Here is a 16,778-nt window from a genome sequence, read left to right as displayed (position 1 = left end):
CAGGTATAAGCCTCAGTTGGGGCTGAGCTAGAAAAGGATGGAGCAGGCCTGCCATAGTTGAGAAAAGCACCTGTCCTAAAACTACCTGGGGCAGCCATACTGACTACCTGGTACACCATGGGTGTGCAATTCCTGAAACCCAGCAGCTCCCCCAAAAAAATGTTACACCCAGACAAAAGAGAGGGAGTGGGTGGAATAAAGAATACTTCTCTTCATACAGGTTTTCCAGAAATACTTCAAAATAAAAATTTGCCCTATTCCTAAGAATTATTTCTATTCTACTCAAGAATAGTTCATGAGATTTTGAATACCAGCATTCTCTTTTCTTTCATTAATCAATGTAGCAAAATCAAACTATTGAAACAATCATCAGCAAGGAAAGGGTTATTCATTTTTGAAAACAACATTCTCTGATTTTATTAAAGTCTACATTTCTGCTTGACATTATGCAAAAAATCGGAAAGGTGTTTCCTCCTTTAGAGGAAACGGCCCTCAAGAAGGGTATTCTGGGTCACTTTAAAAGAAAAAAAACCAATAGTCATGTAGACTTGGATTTCATAATGTCTCCTAGTAAATGCAGAAGGAAGAGGCAAGTGCCAGCAGTGTGGCAGGACCATGATCCTCTCCTCTGCCGTTGCTGCCCTTTGAGCTCTTGCTCCTGGCCGTGGGCTGGGCTTATAGGAAGCCATAAGTTTATGGATCCGTACACTTCACATAATCTATACAATTCCAATATTCCAAGGCTTTGGTAAAATATCAAACCAGCTCATTTTGAACTCAAGTATTCAGGAAGTCAAAACTAAAACCCACATCAAAACAGCAAAATAACTTTTTTAAATGCCCCCAATGAACAACATATCAGAAACATTTCTCCATCTGAACTACAATTTTCGCTGAAGCAAAGCACTAAGGAGATGTGCACTGGTGTACAACTTAGAGAGGTCAGTGAAAGGACCTGTACCAGCCAAGTGACCCAGTGGCCTTTCTATATCACACCATGATAGTAAGCAAATCCACTAATACACTGAATACAAACTTACATTGCATAACTACAGGTATTATTTGTTGTTACGTTGAGTCCTGGGCAGAAGTTTTGTCCCAAAAATTCATTATACTGCAAAGCCTATAACACAAGAGGGATGGGGCAAGGTAAATAGTTTTAAATTTCAAAAAAAAAAAAAACAACTTCCAAAGAATTATCATGTCCTCCTACTTTAATCCTCATTGCTATCTAAAAACAAACCAAGCTTCACCTTTATAGTCTCTGCCACACCAGAGCAACTAAAATTGTTTTCCTTGGCAACTGAGTAGTCTAAGGTTGAGATTTTAGCTTCTAAGTCAAAGAGAAGTAAGGTATTTGGCAAAGAGGAGCGACCTCTGGCTCCTTCCTTCTTCTCTCTCCAATTTTATAATCCAACAGTGTACTTAAAATTACACTGTGGTACTCATATGACTATTGTTCATTTATGGGGAGAGTCTTTCATATTATTCTTGTTTATTTTCATCAAAACCAATGCTAATTCTTGGGAGTTAGAAACCCAATTATACTATATTAAGACATAGTTTTCTTTGGAGTTGATTAGCTTTCTAAAGCCAATATAGTGGCTATATTATATGCTCTTTGTTTCTCTTCTAATTTCAATATAAAATATGTATTCTAGGCTCCCATCCTCTATTTTTGTATCAAAATGAAACACAACTATATTTCTTCACATCAATTAGTCAATCTTTTCTCCCTTCATCTCCATCAGACAACTGGGGAAACCTCAGATGATTATCAAGGTGACCCAAGGGTTAATAAAAACTCTCCTTCATTGCTCCTAAAAGGAAACCCCTGGGTAACCTTCACAGTTCACAGCTGGAGATGGGGTTGTTAAGCTTTATTCTAGTTGTTCCTAGCTTGGGAACAATGAACTGGTCACCAAGACAGATGAGGAAAACTCACCTCAAAGCCATATCGAGGAATGCTGAAGTACTGAAGCCATGATAGCCAAGGCACGATGGTTGTGAGATTTACCAACAGCCCTGAAAATATCTATAAAAAGCAAATACCAAGAATCAGATCTGGTGAGGGGATTTCATGAAGAATTATATAGAATACCTTCTTTAAGTCTCCTACAACCTATATAAACATTTCTGTTAAGACCAACTCTTTACATTCCTTACATTCCTCTAAGACATATCCACTTTGCATAAGTATGTCTCTCTATTGCTGAGGCTGTTTATGGTTCTCAGGGAATGACAATATATCCATAACGTGTATGCCATTTAATTGAAAGATCCTTAAATTTCAAGGCTTTTACTTTCTGTAATGGCACACAATGAAAGGTCAAGAAGTACTGACTGTTCTAATGATGCAACCACTATATGTTCCCACCAATATACACACCAGATCATATCCTGAACATCTCATGCCTCTATTTCCAAAACACAGTAAGATTTGTTATTTAAAAGGGTTTGCATTCTATCTCTGCATGATTATAGAAATAATCTGGGGTTCAGAACACATACTTAAAATAACCGACAGCCTGGAACTGGTATATAGCACAGTGTGGTGAAGTGCAGCATAAAATATGGTGAATACCTTCATTTAAAACTACCAAAAGACAGGTGACTGGGTGGCTCAGTCAGTTAAGCATCCAATTTTGGCTCAGGTCATGATTTCATAGTTCGTAAGTTCAAGCTCTGTGTCGGGCTCTATGCTGACAGCTCAGAGCCTAGAGCCTGCTCTAGATTCTGTGTCTCCCTCTCTCTCTGCCCCTCCCCTGCTCATGCTCTCTCTCTCTCTCAAAAATAAACAAACATTAATAAAAATTTAAAGCTACCATAAAACAGTATTACAATGAAGATCCCAGGAAGGATTACTCCAGCAACAGACGGCTACATGAGAAGAGGTTCATATAAAATTTCTCACTGACACTAGGCATGCTGGGATAGACATAACCTGACAATGTTGCTAGTGTGACTACATATTCTTTAACTCCATCTAATGAGGCACTTAATATATAACACATGGTGTCTCTGAGTAACATGGTTTTATGACTGGTTTTAAAAGTTCTACATACAAACATTTAAATGATAATAAGATGAAGAATCTAATATACAACACAAGACATTTTTTTAAAATATTTTATTTATTTCTGAGAGAGAGAGACAGCGAGAGCCGGGGAGGGTCAGAGAGAGAGGGAGATACAGAATCCGAAACAGCCTCCAGGCTCTGAGCTAGCTGTCAGCACAAAGTCCGATGAGGGGCTCGAACCCACGAACTCTGAGATCATGACCTGAGCCGAAGTCGGATGCTTAACCGACTGAGCCACCCAGGCGCCCCAACACAAGACATTTTTATATAGTGATGACATGTTATTTATTAGATAATATAGAAAATACATGCATGGCTTATCAGTTTCTCAATAATGTTTAGATTAGTAGATTTCAAACTCACAAAGTTTGCCAAAGTTTGTGCTGGTTATGTTCCTTTTAAAGACATCTATTCCTACTCTAGCAGAAAGAAGATGTATATTAAGTAAATAGACTAAGCATTCTTGTGTACTTCATGTAATAGGGGGCAATGTGGTACTAGTTGTTTCACCTGCTGATTCATCTATGTGCATGTAAAATTATAGGATATATCAGATTAGGATTCAGTAACCATTAAAAAAAAAGGTAAGCAGAAATATACTGGTATAAGAAAATGTCAGGAACCCAGAAAGGAGGCAACACAGTACTGTGTGGGTTCTGGAACGTTTTAGTATTTTTGGACACTCTTTTTCAAAATACAGGAGGGACCCAAGACAGACTACCCACATTGCAGGCCATTTTATTTCTCATGGAACTTAGCTATTCCCTTGGAAAGGAGTAGATCCACCCAATCCATTAAGTTACTGCTAAAAGCAGTCAGTAGTTCTCTAAGCAATTCTTAGAATTGCTTTTGCTTCATCCCAAAAGTTTTGGACCATTGTGTCTTCATTTTCATTTGCTTCTATGTATTTTATTTTTACTTATTCTTTGGTTTATTGGGTGACCCATTCATTGTTTAGTAGCATGTTGTTTAACTTCCATGTGTTTGTGTTCTTTCCAAATTTTTTCTTGGGGCTGACTTCCAAGTTTCATAGAGTTGTGATCTAAAAATATTCATGGTATGATCTCAATCGTTTTTACTTGTTGAGGGCTGATTTGTGACCCATATGTGATCTATTCTGGAGAATGTCCCACATGCACTTGAAAAGAAAGTGTATTCTGCTGTTCTAAGATAGAATATTCTGAATATATCTGTTAAGTCCATCTGGTTCAGTGTGTCATTAAAAGCCATTGTTTCCTTGTTGACTTTCTGCTTAGATGATCTGCCCATTGCTGTAAGTGGGGTGTTTAAGTCCCCTACTATTATTGTAATATTATCAATGGGTTCCTTTATGTTTCTTATTAATAGTTATACATTTTTGGGTTCTTTCATGTTGGAGACATAAATATTTACAATTGTTAGATCTTTCTGTTGGATTGTCCCCTTTATATTATGATACAGTACCCTTCTGCATCTTACAGTCTTTGGTTTAAAGTCTAGTTTGGTTTTTTAAGTTCTAGTTTATCAAGGTTTCACTATGTGTCACCAAGAAGCATCTTTTAAAAACTCATTTGCAACAAAATGTTAACTAAACTTATAGCAATCATATTAGAACAGTAGCCAAAAAGGCCAGGGAATGTCAAGAAAAACCTGTACATTCTCTAACATAAGCTATCGTTCAGTACATGGCCTCCTTAAAGCAGAGAATCTCATTTAAAGAATCCTCAAAGCTGGTTTCAGGTAACAGGTAAATTTCCAGGAAAGAACAAGGGGAAATAATTTATTCTCAACAAAGCACAATTCCTACTCACCATCATAAACACAAAGGTGATGGTCATGAGAAGTGTTGCTACGGATACCACACTCTGGCCTGCTGCTATGGCTAGTGCCATAGAACTGGCTGAATAAGCCACCATCATAAGGGTAAACATCATGATGAAGAAAGCCTCCACAACTGGTTTCAATCCTTAATTGGGAAGAAAAGAAGGGGTTGAATCCAACCACCCAGGTGACAGTGCATTTGAGACTGCTCTGTGCAAATGAGACTATACTATTTTGAGAAACTAGTATCAGAATGAAGAAAATTCATCTTCTATCTGACTACCCCATACTACTGTATAACGTTATCACATTTTCTTTTTTTAAAAATTTTTTTTTTAATGTTTTATTTATTTCTAGGAGAGACAGAGAGACAGCGTGAGCAGGGGAGGGTCAGAGAGAGAGGGAGTCACAGACTGAAACAGGCTCCAGGCTCTGAGCTGGCAGTCAGCACAGAGCCCGACGCGGGGCTCGAACCCACGAACCGCGAGATCATGACCTAAGCGAAAGTCGGACGCTTAACCGACTAAGCCACCCAGGCGCCCCTCACATTTTCTTTTTATACTTACTGCATAGCACATTTCTGGTGCTATGCTTATGTGTAATTATTAACAATTTCTGAGTGCCTGAGATGGACAGCTGCAGGCAGCACAAGTGGCCACAATTCGATAGCCATTTTTCTAAGAAGAAAACTTGTCAAGAGCACATTCATTGTACCCAGACATCACCACATGACTATTGGCTATAACTGTGCTGTGTGAAGAAACTAGGAAGATGAAGATTATGTGACTGTCTAGTGGTTTCACTATCTGGGGTAATGTCTCCACAAGCCAAGTTTCCCCAAACAAATCACTGTATAACTCTGAGATTGAGGGTGGGATTAAATAAATTTCATAAAACTACTTTACAAATTATAATGGACTAGTATTATGAGTCATACAATCTGAAGATTTTGGAATAGCCATGAGCCTGAAGATCTAGGTACTATGCCTAAATCTTTATGACACACCTCTTATTTGTAAAATGGAGATTTAATTCAATCAGTGAATCTTCTCCTTAGTGCTTTAGTTATATATATATACTATATATTTTTTAATTAAAAAATATGTATTTCTGATGTGTGTGTCTTTATGTGTATCAGTAAAATATATTGAAATTCTGATGCAGTGAGCCCAGGGTAAAGCTTAAACACAATGCACTAATGAATCTAATAACCACACCTATCAAACACCTATTTATATTAAACCAGGAAACCCCAAAAGTCACATCTTTCACTATCTTTATACACAAACACATGCACACACACAAAAATATAAGTGGTACTAAATATTCCATCTCCTCCAGCATAGTGTCAAATAATTTTGTGAATTTTTTTTCCATGTTTGTTAATGATACACAGCATCTCACAGTAAAATACAGTTTTATAAAAAGTTTTAAAAGTTAGTTTGGGACAAGTCTTGACAAAAATGCCCTCAGAGAAGTTACTTGAGAGCGTGCACAATGGATAGATGTCTCCTTATCTCCCTGGCATGGTTTAGAGTTTAAGAAACAGAAACATGCAGGCAAGAAGAAATTGGCTTGGCCTCCTATCCAGGACTAAAGATACACACCTTTTGTCATGTTGCTTACCTAACAAGAAGTATATTATACAAGTAAATATAATACTTGGTAACATCCTCATGGGTAGTAAATCAGATAACAGTTTTCCAAAGAAATAAGATGACACTCTGTAGTATCCACTGATATATTCATGTCTGAAAAAGAAAAATTCATCCTACATTAGTTTAGGAAGGCAGAGACCAGATTAGACTGTTCACCGTACAGACTTCTGCCACCACCAGGGGTCTAACAACTACAGTATCTCACATCCTGGAGGTAAACACCCAGTCTCCATTCCTGTTAGCATCAGGCACCATCTGGGGAGGGTGGGGGGGCTCCCCTGGGATGTCACCTCCATGCAGGTCTGTACAATACCCCTCTTCTCATTACAGAACTCCCTCTGAGTGCCGTCCATTCTGCGGCCTGAGCACCTGTTCCCAGTGAGCAGATCTGTGTCTCCTCCCTCTCTCTCAGCACGTGAGCTCAGCTGTGGTGATGGCTTTACTTTCTCCTACTTCTGATTATGAAGAAGGTGGCACTGCTATCCTCTGAGCTTCCTAATGCAGTCTTGGATCACTTCTTCCACTCTCATGATAAAAAAGAAAACGGTACTTCTTCCTTCAATAATCACACCCTTCAACCATACATCCCTGTCAGCTATCAAATCCTGTTTTCTTTCCCCTCTGCTTCTAGATCCCTTCCTCTTCCTGGCATCTTCCTCCTATAATTCCAAACTCCTCCACCAACATCTTCATTCTTTCCCTCTGGAAAGATTCTTTTTCTCAGCATGTAAATATGGGCAAATCTCTTCCAACTCTGAAAAACACCAGAAACAAAACAGACCATACCTTCTTTTAAGGCTGACCGTTGCCTCCTTCTATGCCCCCTCCCATTGAGTGCTAAGCCGGGTCCACATTCTTTGTCAACTTTACCTGCCTACTTTATATTTACTGGCTCAACCCACTGCTTTCTCTCTACCAACCCCCTCTAACTTTTCTTGTGAAAGTCCATCAAGACATCGCATTTGCTACTAACAAAAGCTCCTTTTCAGCCCCTTTATTGCTTGGTTTTTCTGCAGCATTTGGATTTGCTGGCTCTGTCCTAATCTTGGACTCCTTTTCCCCTTAGTATCAGGCCCCACAGGCTCATGATTGCCTTTTCAGCCTCTGCTTTTTCTCAACATTGGCAATCCTCAGGAACCACCTTGCAGCCAATACAGGATATGATCAGTTTGACCAACAGCCCCTGATACCAGACAGCCCCCTTCCTGGAACAGAGACCAACTCACATAAAGAGCTTCTTCTCAACCACAAAAAGCTCCACGGCTGACACACTGCTGAAACACTGGTTGGTCGTCAGGAAGAAGAGCACCCCCGCTCTGCAATGAAACAAAGGGGAGGAAAAAGCACTGCAGTCAATTAAACATTCTTAGATCAATTTTATACCCACAAAACTCAGTCCTCAAATGATACCTTATAACATTAAATAGAAAACTGTTCTGATTTACACAGAGGGAAGTATGGCCCCATCAGCTTTCTCCCCACCATCTCTGTGTGTCCAGAGTGGTAGCCCTGGGACTCCACAGAGTACAGTTTGGAAGTCACAGTCCTGGATTACTATGGATTGAATTGTGTCCGCCCCAAATTCCTATGTTGAAGCCCGAACCTTCAATAAGATGATATTCATGGACGATTCTGTCTTTGGGAGGCAATGAGATTTAGATGAGATCATGAGGGTAGGGTCCTACGACAGGATTAGTGTCCTTAAAAGAAAAGGGAGAGATAACTAGAGTGTCCTCTCTCGCTCTCTCTGCCATGCAAGGACATGGCCAAAAGGTGGCCATTTGTAACAGCCAGGAAAAGAACTCTCATCAGAACCTGACAATGGAAGCACCCTGATCTCCAGAACTGTAAGAAGCTGTTGTTTAAACTGTTGTTAAAGCCATGAAGCCTGTGGTTCTTTGTGATGGCAGTCTGTGCTGATGAATACATAGGTCATGAAAATATTATCTTCTTGAATTTTAACTAACAAAAACAACAAGTATCATTCCTAATGTGTGAACAAAGAAATAGTGAACCAAATAAAGTCTGTAAAGCTTAAAAAAATTCACTTCTATCAGCCACCTTTTTAAAGGAAAGAAAAAACTAAGACATGAAGAGGCAAAATAAATTGAGGAAATCTTCAGTCGACGCCTTATTATATACATCCACCACACAATCGTCAGTAGAACCTTCATATTACCCTTGACAGGCCATCACCAAAATGGCTTCCAACATGCTCAGAAAACAAAATGATGCTTATAAAGGAAAAATTTATTTTTGCACCTTAAGAAAATGAAGACTACTAATGCTTGTTTCTCAATAAAATAATGAAGGCTCAAAAAGGAAAGACACAGTTCACGTATATGTGGATTGACACACACATCTTACAAAAGCATGCCAACATCCCTCAAACAGTGCTGGGCTGCCCTTTACAGCCAAACCATTTCATTGACATGAGGATGTGAGCTGAAACTAAAAGAGCTGAAGTGACCCATCATTTAAATGATGCAAAAATAAGGGAGAACAAATATAAACCCAAGTGTGTAGCCTCTCAGAAAAAAAAAATCCACACTCAGTAATTGTTTTCAACGTCAAAAAAATAAACAGAATACAGAAAACAGACTGTTTTAAAAGTAAATGTTTGGGGTGCCTGGGTGGCTCAGTCGGTTGGGTATATGATTTCGGCTCAGGCCATGATTTCACGGTCTGTGGGTTTGAGCCCCGTGTCGGGCTCTGTGCTGAAAGCTCAGAGCCTGGAGCCTGCTTCAGATTCTGTGTCTCCCTTTCTCTCTGCCCCTCCCCCATTTGCTCTCTGTCTCTGTCTCTCAAAATAAAATAAAGACATAAAAACAATTTTTTAATGAATAAATAAATAAAAGCAAATGTTTATCCTAGAGTTAATAAATGGAAATAGCCAGACCTAGTACATAGGCAGCTATGCAACCTTCTCCACACAAGTAAGCCTGCTATCAAAATAAAAGCTAATTTCACATGCAACAATTCAGCTCAATTGGTCAGAACTTATATCTAATAATACTGTTTGTTCATCAGGATCCTGAACTAGTAGATAGTGACATTACTTCTAAATCATAAGATGATTTAATAGTAAATATTACTAAAGGATTTAAGGTATTCTAATACTTTTCAATCTGGCAATCCATGTCTGTAATATCTCCTTATTGATCCAAATATTTTTTAAACTCATTCTTCTTAGTATGCATTAACTTGTTTAGCTATCATTACAGCCCTGTAACGTAACTATTAGGTCAAAGAAGCTCATATTCAGGGCACCTGGGTGGCTCAGTAGGTTAAGCATCTGGCTCTTGACTTCAGTTCAGGTCATGATCTCATGGTTTGTGGATTCGGGCCCTGCGTCGGGCTGTGCAGAGTGCTGGCAGTGCAGAGTCTGCTTGGGATTCTCTCTCTCTCTCTGGCCCTCCCCTGTTCATGTGCTCTGTCTCTCTCTCTCAACATAAATATAAATTAAAAAAAAAAAAGAAGCTCATACTCTACATACAAATAAAACCCAGCTTGTCAGTTACACAGGTTAGAGAAACCTGAGAACGCCTCTCTGGAATAATTCATTCCCAAAGAAGAGAGCCAAACCACCAGCCTCCTGAGCAATTTCAAATGATGAAAAAGTACAGCAAGCTTAAGTCAAAAAATGCACATTAAGGGGCGTCTGGGTGGCTCAGCTGCTTGAGTGTCCAACTTCAGCTCAGGTCATGATCTTGTGATTCATGAGTTCAAGCCCCATGTCAGGTTCTGTGCTGACCGCTCAGAGCTTGGAGCCTGCTTTGGATTTTGTGTGTGTGTATGTCTCTCTCTCTCTGTCCCTCCCATGTACTGGGAGAGACACTGTCTCTCTCTCTTTCTCAAAAATAAATAAAATATTTTTTAAAAACCCACAAATTAAAATAAACCCAATTCCCTATTTCTCCAGAATAAATTTGAAATTGCTAATGTTCTTCTTTATTTTTCTAGATTTTTCTATCAAGAATGTTAATGGTTAGATTTCCAGTTCCTCTGTAAAATACCAGTTAAGGGAAGGTTTTCCAATATTTGTTCCAAAAGCTTCCAACTGCACAACACAAAAGGTCCACAGGCTTTATAGATTCTGTGACCTATATTCTGTGCTTGGTAAAAATATGGCATTTAAAGGTACAAATCATCAATTATTAGCAAGCTTAAAACAAGTGAGAGAACACAGTCTTCAGGGAAGAGGTAAAGAGGAAAAACAATGACATAACTCTGAAAATGAGTGCCATAATAATCTCAACATATAGTAACATTACTTAATCCCATTTATTTTGGAGATCATTTATCTTACTTGAGTGAGAAATTGTTTATGAAAGAAAGAATAAGCATAAAAGTCAATTAGCTTTTTCCAGACATCAAAATACATTCAACTGAAGCTACTGCAACCTTCTTCATATCCTTATAGTAAAATGGCAATAATACCACCCATCCCTCTGGGCAGAAGGGTAACCAGAGGCTGTGATTTAAAGCATACAGCACAGTGTCTGGCATAGGACTGCTTTATACATGAAGTATAAGGAGAACTCTGCATTCTTGGACATTGCTGAGCATCTATATTTGGAGCATGCTAGACCACTTTACAAAGTCTCATCATGAAAAAACATTTTTAAGGGCACATAATGTCTAAAACTCAGTAAGGTAAACTAGTATAAGTGCTAACCATATAACAGGAAAACCTCGGTCTCATCAACCTCCCCATGGCAAACAAATCAATAAATAGAGAAAAAAGTTACAAGCAACAAAAGAAAAAAACAGATGGGGTGCCTGGGGGACTCAGTCAGTTACGTGTCAGACTCCTGACTTCAGTTCGGGTGTCATGAGATCAAGCCCTGTGTTGAGCTCTGCACTGACAGTGTAGAGCCTGCTTGGGATTCTCCCTCTTCCAGTCTCTTTGCCCCTCCCCCGCTCACTCACACACACACACACACACACACACACACACACGTGCTCTTTCTCCCTCTCTCTCTCTCTGTCTCTGTCAAAATAAACATATAAACTTTTTTTTAAAAAGGACAAAACAAAAAAAACAAAAAAAACACCCCAGACAAACTGGACTACATCAAAATTTAAAACTCTGGTGCATCAAAGCACACTTCTCAATAATGAAAAGACAACCCATGGAATGCTAGAAAATATTTGCAAATATATACATGATAAGTGGTTAATATCCAGAATATATAAAGAACATTACAGTTCAATAATAAAAAAAAAATCCAAATAAAAAATGAGCAAAGAATTTGAACAGACATTTCTCCAAAGAAGATATACAAATGGCAATAAGCACATTAAAAAGTGTGTAACATCACTAATCATTAGGGGAATGCTAATCAAAACCACATGAGGTATCACTTGACACCAATTAGGAATGTTATTATTATAAAGAAGAAAAAGAAAAAACCCAGAAAGTAAGAAGTTTGGTAAGGTTGCAGAGGAACTGAAACTCCTGGGTACTGCTGGTAGGAATGTAAAATAATACATCTGCTGTGGAAGGCAGGATACTTAATAGACTTACCAAATGATGCAGTAATTCTACGTCTGAGAATAAACCCGAAAGAATGTAAAGCAGAAACGCAAACAGATATTTATTTGTAAATCCTCATTCATAGCGGCATTACTCCATGAGGGGTAAAGGGCAGGCTGCTCCAACACGGATCACTTAGACAAGAATATTTTTTTGAGCTAAAAGCAGGCAGATTCTGGAAACGGTTTTTACCTCCCCCTCAACTGCCTAAATTTACATTGGAAAGGAGAGACTGTACCAGGAAGAGAGCTATTAAGAAAGATTCCTCTTTACCTAGGAAACTTATTTGCATAAGAGGCAACTTTTGTTTTCCAAATACCATCTCTCAACTTCCTAAAATCTTCCTCCCCTGTGTATCCTCAGACCTAGCCCACCCCTCTCCTTAGCTCACATAGGCAACACATTGCCTCACTTGTTTTGGAACTTTGTGTCTGTGTGGATTCCCTGTTCGCATGTTACTGAATTTGATTTTCTCCTGTTAGTCTGTCTTATGTCAATGTGATTCTTAGTCCTACTAGAGAGACTTTGAAGAGCAGAGAATATTCTTCCTCGCCAAAATTCACAACAGCCGAAAGGCAGAAATAATCCAAGTGTCTAAGGACAGATAAATGTATAAGCAAAATATGATATATCCATAGACTGGAATAATTATTCAACCTTTAAAAGGAAAGAAATCCTGACATATGCTACAACATGGATGAACCTTGAAGATACTAAGTAAGGGGAATAAGCGAGTTACCAAAGGACAAATACTGTAGGATTCCACTTCTGTGAGTACCTAGAGTAGTCAAACTGGGAAACAGAAAGTATAATGTGGTTTATATGGAATAATGGAAATATGCAACAATGGAAAATAATTAATGGCACTGAACTGTACACTTAAAACTGGTTAAGAAGGTAAATTTTATGTATTGTATAAATTACCACTATATTCGTATACATATACATACAAATACATATAGTCACCACTCTCTCTCTCTCTCTATATATATATATACACATACATACATCCACACAACCACACACACACACACACATATATATCCCTTCAGCTTTCAATTCACTGACTTATCCTACTCCTCAGTTTACCCTGTACTTGTCTCAAATTTAAATTCTTCTTTTTTTTTGAGAGAGAGTATGTGTGTGCATGCACATACCCACAAGCAAACACCAACAGGAAGGGGCAGAGAGCCATGGAGAGAGAATCCTAAGCAGGCCTGCACTGTCAACATTGAGAACCCAATATGGGGGTTAATCTCATAAACTGTGAGATCATGACCTGCCGAAATCAAGAGCCAGATGTTTAACTGACTGAGTCACCCAGGCACCCCTCAAATTTAAATTCTTAGTGGATTTTCATAAGCTTGAAGGAAGTAACAGCACTTTCTCAAAACCAAGATCCAAACTTACTTACCTATTCTGGATTCCCGTAGGATCATGTTTTAGATCATAGAAAATGGCACCTATAACCAATCCCAGGATGACTGTTACAATTATCTTTTCAAAGAGAAAAAGAAAAAAAGTTTTAATTAAAGGTAAAAACAACACACCATTTTTGATTATTACATGGCTATATAATCAAATTTCACAATTGAGATAGATACTTCAGATGGTTCAGGCAAAGTCCTTGGGGGAATATAAAAGAGCGTATGTTATTAGACTGCTTTCTAAATTAAAAAATAATTTATCTGTGTGTTGGGGAGGCTGACAGTAGAACACAATAGACTCCTGGAAGTCTAAGGTTACCCCAGTGATTCACCAGGCCAGTTCAAGGTCTAGTTCAAACTACCAGGCCTGGGAAGGCCATACAGAGTAGGGAAGCAATCCAAGTGCTTGGCTAAGTCATTTGAGAAATAAAATAAAGTCCAAGTGGCTAAAGAGTTCTGACCTGAACTTTCAGCCTTTGTGCTAGTGAACATGCAATTTTATATTTCAAGAGGCTCAAGTAAAAACAGGATATCTTAACTCTTTTTTTTAAATGACTTTTTAAAAAAATGTTTATTTTGAGAGAGAGAGAGTGTGTGTGAGAGAGAAAGCAGAGTAGCGGGGCAGAGTGGGAGGGGAGAGAGAGAGAGAGGGAGGGAGGGAGAGAATCCCAAGCAGACTCCACACAGCACAGAGCCCAACATCAGGCTCAATCTCACAACTGCGAGATCATGACCTGAGCCGAAATCAAGAGTCAAACAGTTAGTTAACTGACTGAGCCACCCAGGCTCCCTAGGATTTTTATTTTTTAATTTTTTAAATGTTTTTATTTATTTCTGAGAGACAGAGAAGACAGCGTGAGCTGGGGAGGGTCAGAGAGAGAGGGAGGTACAGAATCCGAAGCAGGCTCCAGGCTCTGAGCTGGCTGTCAGCACAGAGCCCAATGTGAGGCTCGAACCCAGAACCATGTGATCATGACCTGAGCGGAAGTCAGACACTTAACTGACTAAGCCACCCAGGCACCCCTAGGATATTTTTCTTTTAACATTAAAAATAAATACAATGTTTCAAGCACACATAAAACAATTCTAACAATGTTATTCCACGTAATAAGGAAGTAGAGATATGCTGGGGCCCGCCTATCTGACCCAGGAGACAGTCCATGCCTACACTGGAAAAGTGCATTGTCACTGCCACCAAAGCACTCAGCTAGCACTCTCTGAGGGTACCTGTGTGCTATCACTACCCATTCTCATGTCACTGCTTCTCCAGCAACCTCAGCACAAGGGCCCGCAGCCAAAAGTAAGCTAAGCTGCCAATTTTTTGCCACTCTTACCTACCTTCACTTACTCTGTCTGTTTGAGGACTCTTAAGTAGATTGTGTAAACATCACTTTTGTTTTTAAGATTGACAAAATGTCTCTTAAGGACACTTCTGTAAGCAAAGGATTAAAGACTGTACTATGATACAATTTGTTTAAGAAAGCTCTACTTATGGTGCGTTTATGTTATATTAAATTAAAAAATATAAGAAAATGGTCATCTAAAGAAAACAAAATATCCCATCATGTATCTTGGAACCTTCAAAGTTAAAAAATAAAATAAGAAATCTCAGTACTACTATAGTACAATAGTATCAAGACTTGAAGGAACTTTTTGCAAGCATATTTTGGCATGAAGCAAACCAAATTGGTAAATAGGATCATGATCTGTGGAGGCTAGTTTGTGAAGACCACAGTCTGGAAAAAGTCTGATCTGAGAGGTCTTTCAAATTCCCTTGCTGGGGCGCCTGGGTGGCTTAGTCGGTTAAGCGTCCGACTTTCGCTTGGGTTATGATCTCGCGGTTCGTGGGTTTGAGCCCCGCGTCGGGCTCTGTGCTGACTGCCAGCTCAGAGCCTGGAGCCTGTTTCAGAGCCTGTGACTCCCTCTCTCTCTGATCCTCCCCTGCTCACGCTGTCTCTCTCTCTCTCTCTCTTCTAGAAATAAATAAAACATTAAAAAAAATTTTTAAAAAAAATTCCCTTGCTAATAAGACAGTCAGAAATTTGGGAAACAAAAATCTGTTACCCTGGTATATTTTCATTACCCTCAGAATATACTTCAGAATATTCATGTCAACAGATAAGCTTCCAAAATAAATGATGATGACTCCATTACCATGTGTGCATGTGTGTATATACAAGTCCCTACGTTCACCCAGTATAACTTTAAGAATGTTTGGACTTCTCAATCTGGATACTCTACATGTTTGTTTCTTATGCATACAAAAGATACTGTCAATATTATCATTAGGATGTTTGCTAAAGGTTTCAAAGTTCTAAGTGTATTTTCAAAGTCAGCTTTCAAACATATTGACAAAATAATCAATGTCAAAATTTTGTCACACTTTGGGGTGCCTGGGTGGCTCAGTCAGTTAAGCATCTGACTTTGGCTCAAGTCATGATCTCATGGTTCATGGTTTCGAGCCTCACACTGGGCTCTGTGCTAAGAGCTCCGAGCCTGGAGCCTGCTTCGGATTCTATGTGTGTGTCTCTCTCTTGGCCCCTTCCCTGCTCGCACTCTGTCTCTGTGTCTCTCTCAAAAATAAAAAATTAAAAAAAAAAATGGTCACACTTTTACATTGATATAAATAATCTATGTTACTCTTTCTTGGATTACAGAAAAGAGAAAAAAAATAGGCAAACTAAGCATTGTTCAACAGAGCACACAAAGAGGAGACACTATAAGTCCTGTGCACCTGGCCTCTGTTTTGAACAGAAGGAAAAAAAAGAAATTCCCTAAATATGTTATTCTGTCTTGTTCAGCTGTGTTTAGCAATATATCTCATGGTGAGTTCTGAGAGATAATTATGGCCATTACTCAAAAACATCCCTAGTCAAATGTAAAATGTGCCAGCAGAAAAAATAAATCTCTAGTGTTTTCCAAACTGATTTGATCAGAAAAATCCATGGCACATTAAATGAACATTAAGTCTGGGGCGCCTGGGTGGCTCAGTCGGTTAAGCGTCTGACTTCGGCTCAGGTCATGATCTCACAGTCATGGGTTTGAGCTCTGCGTCAGGCTCTGTGCTGACGGCTAGCTCAGAGCCTGGAGCCTGCTTCAGATTCTGTATCTCCCTCTCTCTCTGACCCTCCCCTGCTCACACTGTCTCTCTCTCTCTCTCTCTCTCAGAAATAAATAAAGCATTTAAAAAAATGAACATTAAGTCCTATATAGATGATCCATTCACTCCAAGATCACTGAAACACAACCTTTGGTTAAAGGGCATTATAGAAGCA

At 39.0% G+C, this 16,778-nt stretch overlaps 1 protein-coding gene across 3 annotated transcripts in view; it reads right to left on the bottom strand.

Annotated features, from left to right (window-relative positions):
• The window catches only part of ABCG2 (ATP binding cassette subfamily G member 2 (JR blood group)), a 139,929-nt gene that overhangs the window by 1,010 nt on the left and 122,141 nt on the right, over positions 1 to 16,778 (bottom strand). For all 3 annotated transcript variants that reach the window (XM_077765126.1, XM_077765127.1, XM_077765125.1), the window contains 6 exons: positions 13,491 to 13,573; positions 7,764 to 7,853; positions 6,506 to 6,630; positions 4,870 to 5,024; positions 1,946 to 2,035; positions 1,041 to 1,123 (listed from right to left, as the gene is read on the bottom strand). In XM_077765126.1, the coding sequence (XP_077621252.1) occupies positions 1,041 to 1,123; positions 1,946 to 2,035; positions 4,870 to 5,024; positions 6,506 to 6,630; positions 7,764 to 7,853; positions 13,491 to 13,573 (626 nt within the window). The remainder of the gene's footprint in view (positions 1 to 1,040; positions 1,124 to 1,945; positions 2,036 to 4,869; positions 5,025 to 6,505; positions 6,631 to 7,763; positions 7,854 to 13,490; positions 13,574 to 16,778) is intronic.

This window comes from Crocuta crocuta, unplaced genomic scaffold, assembly GCF_008692635.1.
Source record: "Crocuta crocuta isolate KB4526 unplaced genomic scaffold, BGI_CrCroc_1.0 scaffold134, whole genome shotgun sequence".
In the NCBI taxonomy this organism is placed as follows: Eukaryota; Metazoa; Chordata; class Mammalia; order Carnivora; family Hyaenidae; genus Crocuta; species Crocuta crocuta.
The sequence above is the reverse complement of the archived record's forward strand: the minus strand, read 5'-3'. Positions and strand labels throughout refer to the sequence as shown.